The sequence below is a fragment of the Pundamilia nyererei genome, unplaced genomic scaffold (genome assembly GCF_000239375.1).
Source record: "Pundamilia nyererei isolate P.nyererei 1_Seehausen unplaced genomic scaffold, PunNye1.0 scaffold00013, whole genome shotgun sequence".
Classification (NCBI taxonomy): domain Eukaryota; kingdom Metazoa; phylum Chordata; class Actinopteri; order Cichliformes; family Cichlidae; genus Pundamilia; species Pundamilia nyererei.
The window spans coordinates 5,946,941-5,957,370 of record NW_005187414.1 but is presented as its reverse complement, the minus strand read 5'-3'; the positions used below and the strand labels follow the sequence as shown (position 1 = coordinate 5,957,370).

Sequence of the window (10,430 nt, the reverse complement as noted above, 5' to 3'; positions counted from 1 at the left end):
AGACAGCGGTGAAACAAAAACTGCCTTGTAAATGGAAACTGCTTGCTATCTCAGGGCTGGCTGATTGATGGAAGCACTTCCATCTACATGATGAATCTCAGCCCCCTCACTCGCAGGGGAGCGAGGCCAGCACGGCTGGCAAAATGACAGCTCGTCAACAGGAATGAATGAGTGTTGGAAAATTCAAGCGCTCGGTTACAACTGCAGTCATCTCGCCATACCCTCTAAAGTTATCAAGACTGCAATCAGCTCGTTCTATCTCTGCAATGTTCAACAGAGAAATTGTTTTATTTTGAGTACAATGAAATAGTGATACTGATTCTGCAAAATGAAGCTTCAGCCAAGTCATCTGATCGCTTCAGCCATGCTGATAATTCCCATAAAGCATTGCTAGCACTACTGAGGGCCAGTGCTGCCAGCTGGCAAGAAATATTTCATTACAAGAAGTGGAATCTTGCTGATGGTGGAGACTTTTCTGGCAGCGGCCTAGCAGAGGTGTTTCAGTGAGAAAAATAATAAAAATAAATCTTATTCTTTTCATATTCCCAGATGATGAATCGGATGAGAAGAGAGACGCATGCAGAAGGAAATCAAAAGACGAAACATCCGATGAAGAGGAAGAGATGACCAAGAGGCTCTCACTCTTCCATAAAAACAAGGGCAAAGAGGAAGGACGTAAGGAGGAGACAAAGCAAGGGAACAGGGAGAGCTTACAGCGGTGGACCAAGGCAACCAAGCCTTTGCTGCTGAAGAAGAAAGCAGCCACAAAGGAGGAGCAACATGAAGTGCCTCATCATTCAAAAGAGATAGCGGAGGAAAAGGAGGAGGAGAAGAAAAGAAATGCTCAGAAGAGTCCAGAGGAGAAGGAGCTGCAGATGATTGCTCGAAGAGCACCGGAGGAGAGGAGGGGGTTGGAGGAAGAAGGGAGCGCCAGCAGAAAGTCAGAGGTGCTCGTTCCCCTTCTTTTGTGAGATTCACGGTCTGAGAAACAAAAATAAAAAGTGCTAAATCACTTAAAGGAATCTTTCCACATGTTAGGAGATATAGCAAGCCACAACTCAGCTTAAAATAAAAACTGGAAATTGTTTTTATATAACCTCCAATAAAACCGCTAATTAATAATGACACAAACAAGAACACCGAGAGCATAAAGAGGATACTTAAACTACTTAAAAGTTTTATGATGTTTTTATTACAACATGGTGACGTCAGCCTGTTACAGCATCGCTGTGGCATTGTAAGGTGACGTGCTGGAAAAATAAGGAGTCCAAACATATTGTTGTAAAGCTGATAAGACAAGATATAAAAAAATATGTTTAAAGTTATACTGATTTTTTTTTTACATTTGGTGTGAGCTTGACTACGACATAACTTTCACCAAAATGAAATCATCTCAAGCTGTTATTGGGTGTCTTCCATCAAACAAAATGTGAACATTAAATCTTAAACTGTGGACGCTAGACTGCTAACAAACAGACAGAACCGATTACGTACTCCCTCCATTTTGGGGGTAAAACAACAAGGAGTGTTTGATTATCTTTTTGGGAGTTAAACCATAGATCTTAGAGATGGACATCTCCGTTCTGTGTTGTTCAGCTATAAGAGTATACCAAAGAACATCATGTCGCATTCAATAAGCTGTGAAACCAGTGATTGAGACCACAGATGCATCAGAAAACCTGATCAAAGGAACCAAAGTCTAGATTTCCATCAGACATCTGCCCAACCAGACTTCTTTTTGAAATCACAGGGGTCGCCCCCTGCTGGCCATTAGATAGAATGCAGAATGTTCCTCTTAGAACTAGGAGTTGCATCCATCTTTGATATACAGTGTGTGGCTGTTTCTAGTCTTCAAGAGCACTAAACTCTGCTAATGATACATTCATATTTAGATATGAGGGATTTCTCTCAGCAAGTAAGAAGGAAATCCTTCCTGAATGCAATGAAATTGTTCCTCAGGATGTTTTACCTGTTTGCTTCTAAAGCAGGATTCTTCCTACAGCTTGACTCCCTGCAATGTCTTGAAAGGAAGCTATTTGCACTGCAATAGCCTTGATGGATGCAAACTGCAACACAGTTGTTATTAAATTGAAGGTAAAGGATGCCATTCTGGACGTTATCTGCGCTCTCTCTAATAGATAGGACATTCGAGCCACGGATAAATATGATTGTTTGCACTGCTGGTGTCCCTTCTCTCACACGCTGCCTTCTCATTATACCTGCAGGAGCCTGAGATTGAAAGTCTGGCAGCCATCGAGTCAGAGCTTGAAAATGTTGCCCAGAAACTCCACGAGCTGCGGCGAGGCTGAGAGAAATCAAAGGGGGAGAGAGAGAGAGAGAGAGAGAGATTGGAACAAAGTTTGACACCGCAACCTCCTCTGCCTCCTCGTCCTCCTCCGCTTTACCAGCTGCCTGGTTTCCACAGAGCGTGTGAATGTGTGACAAGATTTTTGTCTTTCCGCTATTTTTCCTGAGGAGGCCCGACCGCCGCGGCCTCACTCGTGACGTTCACATAGAGTAGCATACAGTAGATGCACATTGCAGCTAGACGTGCATACTAACAACACACAAGTGCGCGCGTACCGTGCATTTGCGTGCGTAACATTTCAGAAGATTCCCGAAGAAAGGCGACTTGTTCAGCTTCATTTTCTCCGACAATCACGTCTGTTTCTGTAAACGTATCTCTTCTGCTTTTTAGATTATCTCAACGGTGCGCACTGATTCATTGTGAAAGGTTAAGGCAAATCCAGGTATACACCTACAAGGTGAGGTTGTACAGTAATGGCATGTATACATGTACAAAGCTCTTTCTGGAATGCGCATTTACTTACAAAGTTAAAGATAGAGAAGACTTAGATGATTGTCATAGATGCAGTTGATGCAAATCAAGCCAAGGCAATAAGTGATTTTTAGCGGATTAATGTCTGGAGTGTGATCTGTACTGAATTTATGTAAGAAAATCAATAAATTGAATAGTTTATCTGGAATTCTCTATTTGGTGACTGTTTTTCATGCCTCTAAAGTCAGCTTATTATTAACATATTAAAGGGAGAGTGTTAAGAGTCATTACAGGACCATCACACTGTATAGATTGATCTACACAACCCACACAAACCTATAGGATCCACTGCAAACTTAAATTACAAGTGTAGATACAGTCTGTGCTTGCTTGTGGGCGACAACGCTGACAACATGAATCATCAGCATGACACACAGGCTGTTGACACATTCTTTTTCAACGGGCAATTTAACCTTTGTTTTGGCAGCAATATGAAAATTCTTTGGTTGTTACTATTAAGAAGAAAATATCTAGAGTAGATATTATCATACAGTGTTAGCTGGGTTTTTTTTTTAAATGCTGCATTTTAACAGCAATATGTCAAGAGCTGCCGAGCGAAACATGGACTGGAAGGAGTCAAGAACACAATGTGGGCAGTGGAGAAACTAAAATGTGAAAGTTCTGCTTTCTTTGGCAACTCGAGTAAATATAGCTACTGTAGGCATGACTCGAAATTGAATCATGTACAGTCAGACAAATGCAGTCTTGGAAAGCCTGAATACTGCATCTGAAGGTAGGTTTTGCACAGAAAATTCAACCGAAAAATTTAGTTACTGAACATAATCCGAGATCACAGATAACAGTGACAATGGTGATAGTGTTTACTGGATATTTTGTATTAGTTATATTTGGAACTTTGCATCTCTACACTATTCAGCCAGCTGTTACAAATATAGTTCAGGGTTTTTAAGGTTGTGAAAGGGCACCAGATGGCAGCATTAGACCATCTCTTACCTCTTTTTTTTTTCAAAGGCGAGAAACGCAACAGCATGATTAAAATGCACAATGGTCATGTTTGCATGGACTCTTTTCCATTTTCCTTTATGTGTGTTACAAAAATAACTAGAAAACACATGAATAAATGCATATGCCATTACATTTAAAACATCCTCTCTTATATTTGTCTGCTTTTATGTACATAATTTAATTGCATGACACACAGCTTTCTTGAGTGCTTGCACTGCACCATGTTGCATAAAACCAGCACGAATATGTATGGCATCCATGTCGTAGATAAATGGAGGGATTTTTATAGATTACTTCAATTAGCTAAACAAAGACATCCTTTATGTTGAACGCCTCTTTAAATCACTTGAGCCTGAAGGCCTGCTCCGATGACTGAGGCTATTTTTTTTCTGAGTGAGTGATGCACGAGTTCATATGGTGTCAAAACCTAACAGTTTAGCAGAGCTACGGTTAAATGTGCTTTCAAATGTCGGCTGAAAGCCAAGAGCTAATGAAGCCGTTGTGGAGCTGGATCTCAGTCTCGGATCAAAGTTAAAGACAGACCAGTTCATGTTTGTATAAAAAATATAAGATTTTATTTCCAGCTACAAAGTCAAACATGTAACATTTTTGTCACACTTCTCAATAAAATAGTAAAAAATAACCAAAAATACACCACTGATACATTTTGAAGCACAGAAAACATTTTGGCTTTTTAAATTAACTTAAACTGTACACATATATACAAAGTATATACATCAGTATTTTTTTAAAGGAATGAAATTACAATTCTTCCAGTCTCTTCTTCTTCTATTTTTGTACAAAATAGACATTTTGTTCCTGTAGATGCTTTTTTCCCCTCCTTCTGACCTGAATCAGTAATAGTCAAAATGTTTTTTTCTTCTTTTCTCAGTGCCGTGGCAAAGCCCGCTGTACTCCATTATCTAACCCTAAACTCAGCATGCTGCTTGCTTTCTCATCCAGGGCAGAAACTCTGACCTTTCCTCTACTCTGTAAGCACAGTGAAAAGCGTACACACAGACAAGGCTAAAATTTAGACACACACACACACACACAAACACACACACACATACAAGGACACATTCAGACCTGTTTGGACAGGGGAACACTGGCCTGCTGTGGACTGCATGCTCCCTCTACAGCTGCTTAGAGTTTACAGGTCTGGTCTTGGACTGGGAGGGTGGAGGGACTTATTAGACACCTCATTTAGAGAGGAGGTCAACGTTTAGATAAGGTATAAAATGCATACAGTAAAATGGACGGGTTTGTAAAAAGGCTTTCAAGGGAAATGGGCGTAAACCTGACAGCAGGTTTGTCAAAAAAAAAAAAAGAAGTTATAGTGCAGGGATCTTTTGGAGCTGCTAAGCAACCCTCTGTCTGAGTCTATGAGGCTGATGTTCATCAGCTGTACAAAACATACAGGCACTAAGACGAGCGCCTGGGCTACTTTTACAATGAGAAAATGGCAAAATAAAACATGATAACTATATATACTGAGCTGCAAAATGAGATGGAGTTGTGTTTGTTTTCAAGTCAAAAGCGCCTATCGTCCAGGAGCGGCTCACGCCATGTCTCCCATCATCTTCTTGTAATACATGGATTCGAAGATGTCGTTCTCCCCGGGGCAGTTGTAGTGGCAGGCACAGGACTTGATGAACATCATGTGCTTCTTCATGACTTCTCCATCAGGACATTTGAACTCCATGGGCAGGGTGGTGGTCCTGTGCGGGGTGCAGCAGCGGCCGTCCAGGCAGACACCGCAGAACTTTGGCCTGTAGGACTTGGTGGTGGTGCAGCCAGAGATCTCAAATTTCATGGGTTTGGAGACTCTTGGAGTACGGATGCACTTTTTCCCTTTCTACAGGAGGAAAAAAAGAGGAAAGAGCAACTTCAGCAGGGTTTCTTTTACTGATATGCCCAAAGGTCATGAGTGTGGTGCTGTTTAACGAGAACTCACCCTAATGCTCTGCTCCAGCTGAGACTCGCATGGTCTCACCATGCACAGCCGGGTCTGTTTTTCTAGGCGGCATTCACGGTTATCGTTGGTGACCCTGGTAGATACTCCCAGGCCGCATGTCTTCGAGCAGGCGCTCCATTCAGTCGTCTGAACCAGGCAGTTCTCTCTCATCATAAAAGGATCTGGGCCATAGGTCTCCTCCTTCCTGTATGCTGTAAACACAGGAGGAAACGCTGGGTTAGAAAAACTGTGCTAATTATGCTGTAACCTGCTGTAGCCTTGTGTTCTTCAAAAACAGACACTTACCAGACAAAACAGGGCCCATGAAGCTTTTTGTGGTGGGAGTTTCATTCTCCTTTGTGTCGGAAGAACCACATTCCCACTCCTCACAACACTTTCCAGGCACTTTCACACGCCTTGGGTTGGGGCAGTCTGGGCTGGGCAGCCGGATGTCCATGGAGCAAAGAGGCACACAACCGATGGCTCCGTCCAGACAGGTACACTGGTACTTGCAGCTGCTCTGGAAAGTCTCTCCACTCCTGTACACCGTGCCGCCAAACACACAAGTGGCTCCGTCTCGAGCTGTCGAGTAGAATTTGCAAGAGAAGGGTCATGATTTGCTTCATACATTGGATTTATTGCAGACGTCATAGAAAAGATCAGCCATGAGTGGCACACCTGTGCAAACTCCTATGCGTCTGTTGTTGGGAGCTCCGAAGTCACAGTAGAGGCCTTTGTGCGGGTCACAGACGTCTTTCTCAGTGCAGAGCTCCCCCATCTGTTTGGCACACACCCTGCAGCAGCCACAGCCATCCAGCACCAGGCTGACACCTGGGGGGCACTGAGGAGGGGTGGACGGGCACGAACACTGGCCGCTGCACTCCTGACCTGCAGCCTGAAAACAGGCACACACACAGACACATTCTCTGGTAAATATCATGCCCACGTTGTGTGCTAGAAACACAGACACACATCCAACACACTGGCTCTTAAGACAAGTTTAAAGCACTGGCTTCACCATTCAAGTCCAGCTAAAGCCAAAGCCTACACCAAAACACTAAAATGAATTATTTTTTTCTGACTTACCAAGTAGGAAAGCATGATGCACAGCAGAGGCAGCAAAATCATTTTCTTCATCTCAGCAACCATCTTCTCTTGTCTTTAGCAATTAATTTAGATTCTTCCAAAAACACCTTCTCGGAAAAAGTCGTCCTTTAGCGTCAGAGTTTTGAGCTTGAGAAACTTTTCTGATCAAATTGATCTCTTGTCTTGTTCCCAACTGCTGCTCACTGTCTTTTTTATTTTTCCTTTCTTGGTGAAAGCTAGAGTTTAGCTTCGGTAGAAGAGTTGATCTGAGTTCTGACTGCAGAGTGGAGCCTCCTTTATACCCGCTGGCCCTCGCAGCACGTCACTGGGGGCTGAATGGAGAGCCAGCCCTGGACAAACATGGACATACTTGGCATTCTTTCCTCGCTTCCTGCCCCCCACTCCAGACATCCCACATTCCTGCTGTCTGAAGGCAAGGCTCTGCTGCTCGGCCAAACAACACCGTCTCTCTCTCAGAGCACCTTTCATCTGGATTGGGAGGTTAAGTCTGGTTACAGTCCTGAGACCCCACACTGGGAATTCCTAAAGACTGACTTCACAAACAGACAGCCAGTACCTATAAATATTAATTTTTCAAAAAGAAAGAAAAGGGGAAAGGCAGCAACAGTTCAAAAGTGAACCCTCAAATAACTTGATGAGGAGGAAGGACAGTGGAAATAAAGCAGGTAGAAGCTCATAAGCAGAAACATACAATAATTAAACAAACTCCAAGAAGTTTAATATGTGGTTAAAACTTTAAGCCCACAACAGCATTCCTCAGCCCTGGCTTCAAAGGCACATGACAGCATGTACTTTAGTACGTTAACAGCAAGCGGTTAGTGAAAGGAAATTCATTTGAGTCAATAACTTGAGCTGGTTATTTGTCAAGGTGCTTGTTCCAGCACAGAGACCTGGCAGCTGTTGTCTAGAGACTTTGTCTTCTATGCCCATGTGGTTATTTCTGAGACACTGCAGCGGCATTCTTGTGCACTGACATCAGTGGCTGGACTGCAGATTTGATTATTAGCTACTCTTTTAAACACATTATCATTAAGAACTCATTACCGTGAATGAAGCGTTTTGTTTCTGAATCCCTCCTCATGTGCTGTACGTGATATACCTGACCTGATTCCCTCCAGACTCTCTCAGTGAATTTGTTCTGCAGATAGAGACTCATCCGAATGTGGAGCAACTCAGAGAGGTTTCTTTGCTTGAGTAACAGTGCCAGTTCCAAAGTACAGAAATAACTGATTATGAGTAAAAGTTGTGATTTTTTTAAAAAGTATTACCGGCTTATTATTATTGAAAATTTGCCCTTTGTGCTAATAATGGCAACTGTCAGTGACAGAACCTGCAGTTCCACATATAACCACATGAGGCTGACACCAAGAGCAGTTCAGCACGGTGGAGGGGTGGTGAGCACCTCACATCAGGAAGGTCCTGAATGTCAATACAGGACTGGGCCTTTTTGTGTGGAGTTGCATATACTGTATGCATGTTCTCCCTGTGTCTGCGTGGGTTTTCTGCAGGATCTGCAGGTTTTCTGCCATCTTCCTCCCAAAGAAGTGCATGAGGTTAGGTTAATTAGGATTTTTAATTTGGCTGTGAATGTGAATCATTGCTTATCTCTATGTTAGCCCTGCAACAGGCTGGTGAACATTTCTGTACTTTGCTTTGCTTCATTGGCCAGTAAAGATAGTGGATGCATAGTCTTCACAACAGGTTTTCGGGCTTTCAAAGGTTCTTTGGAGATTGGGTGCTTTTTCACTATTATCAATCCATTCTTTGTACCTGACTGTTTTATGAGGAAAAAATACACAAGCACAACAAGGGCACCAAACTCAATAGCTGAACCAATGTTGTTTCTACACATAACAGACAACCAATTTTATATTCTATCTTCAGGCACTTTGTTACTAGCAGCTTCAAAATGCATCATTCAGTCCCATCTCTTACATTGTTGAATCTGCAAAATATTCCACACATAACACAGTTTGACAACCATGAAATAGTAAAATTTTTAGCCAACAAGGTGATTCTCAAAGCTCTAGTAGCTGAAAACTTGCCGTATCTTGGTATGATGTGCAGTGTGTTCTTAACAAAATTTGAGGAAAAGGACCTAAGAGATGCATATGGCCCTTCTGGTGATTCATTCATGATTCATTTAAAACTCTTCAGAGATGCTCTCAGTGGAAGTGGAAGTGGTTCTGAAGGAAATCATACACAGAGAAGTGTCAAGCTACCTAAGAACCAAACTGAAAATCAGTGTAAAAAGGTCTCTAATTTTCATGCTTTTGGTAAAAAATAATCAATAAATATTAAAATAATCAACAAGATGTACAGAGGTGGTCAGGAGAAGTACAACAATGAGTGTCTACAGCCATCTTTAAAACACGGTGGAGGCTCTATCAGGATTTGGGATTGCATTTCACCCAGAGCATTTTGATCCACCATGCAATACCATCTGGAAGGTGATTGTCAACAGATTCATTTTTCAGCATGACAGTGATCCCAAACACACTGCTAATGTAATAAAAGCATACCTGGATGGAAAAACACACAATGGAACACAGTCAGTGATGGACTGGTTTCCCCGGAGTCCAGACCTCATCATTTTTTAAGCACTGTGGGATCATCTTGAAAGAGAACAGAACAAAAGGCAGCCAACATCCAAAGAAGAGCTTTAAATGTCTTTTAAGAAGCCTGGAGAACTACTCCTGAAGACTACTGAAATACAAACATGAAAAGAAGGTTTGCCTAAGAGAGTTCAGGCTGAGTTAATTATGATTTTCCTAGCAAAATATCTAGAAATGAAGGACGGTTAAAGACTTTTGCATGGCACTTTTTATTTTACCCTTGTCAACTACATTAGGACTTAACATTATCCATGTCTAGGAGTGAGTGGGCCAGTAAGTGGTAATTAGTAGGTATCAGACCCATAGAGTCCCTGAATGCACCTTGCTAACCTATACAGGTGATAAACACAGCCTGTTAATATTGTGGCAAAAGTGGCAAAAGCGACTTAGTTACTGTTACTGTTTTTGCTTTGTTATTTAAAAAGATAGAAAGTTTTTACACCACGGCTAAATCTAAATTTATCTGGCAACCTGGCCAATATTCATCAAACAGTTAAAAGAATGCATCCAGTGTACATCCTGCTCATTATCCTAATGGTCAGTTTTCTGAGTTACCTGAGCTGAATAAGCAGCTCAGCCAAGGTATGCAGGACAAGTATTAAGGGAACAAAGACTAATGTTCTCAGTCCAAGTGGCACTTCCCGAAATGGATGTTTGTTGATTTGAGTCTTAGGCGGCTTTTCTTACTTCCCGAAAGACAACATTTTTCAGAGGATTCTGAAAAGGCCGGAGATTTTGTTTCACATCTGACAAGAAGTTTTGACTGCATTTGGTCTTAGTCAGGATAAATGATGATTACAAATCCTGACTGCAGTGAAAGTGCAGCCTGGCCCACGAAGACCCATGAGGCAAATACAAGAAGAACAAAGGCTGCGTGCTCTCTGACTTCTCACCTGCCTAATGAGGTTTAGTCTATGAGAAACTTGAAAGGCCAGGTGTGCCATGT

At 42.2% G+C, this 10,430-nt stretch overlaps 2 protein-coding genes across 2 annotated transcripts; one reads left to right on the top strand and one right to left on the bottom strand.

The window, feature by feature from the left end:
* The first annotated feature begins 553 nt into the window (after positions 1–553).
* Positions 554–2,987, top strand: LOC106455924 (chromogranin-A-like). Its single transcript, XM_013908694.1, has 2 exons — positions 554–947; positions 2,226–2,987. The coding sequence occupies exons 1-2, from the start codon at positions 624–626 to the stop codon at positions 2,307–2,309; spliced, it is 408 nt and encodes a 135-aa protein (XP_013764148.1). The 5' UTR covers positions 554–623; the 3' UTR covers positions 2,310–2,987.
* A 1,368-nt stretch (positions 2,988–4,355) lies between these two features.
* ccn2a (cellular communication network factor 2a) lies at positions 4,356–7,135 on the bottom strand. Its single transcript, XM_005725018.2, has 5 exons — positions 6,849–7,135; positions 6,441–6,657; positions 6,069–6,344; positions 5,763–5,974; positions 4,356–5,663 (listed from the first exon to the last, which is right to left on the bottom strand). Exons 1-5 carry the CDS (start codon positions 6,909–6,911, stop codon positions 5,367–5,369), a joined length of 1,065 nt encoding a protein of 354 aa, XP_005725075.1. The 5' UTR covers positions 6,912–7,135; the 3' UTR covers positions 4,356–5,366.
* Positions 7,136–10,430: the final 3,295 nt, after the last annotated feature.

Coding starts and splice junctions, on each gene's coding strand:
- LOC106455924 (XM_013908694.1), top strand. CDS start 624: ATGACCAAGAGGCTCTCACTCTTCCATAAAAACAAGGGCAAAGAGGAA. Junction 948..2,225: donor GCGCCAGCAGAAAGTCAGAG/GTGCTCGTTCCC, acceptor TTATACCTGCAG/GAGCCTGAGATTGAAAGTCT.
- ccn2a (XM_005725018.2), bottom strand. CDS start 6,911: ATGGTTGCTGAGATGAAGAAAATGATTTTGCTGCCTCTGCTGTGCATC. Junction 6,345..6,440: donor ACGCATAGGAGTTTGCACAG/GTGTGCCACTCA, acceptor TCTACTCGACAG/CTCGAGACGGAGCCACTTGT. Junction 5,975..6,068: donor CATGGGCCCTGTTTTGTCTG/GTAAGTGTCTGT, acceptor CTGTGTTTACAG/CATACAGGAAGGAGGAGACC.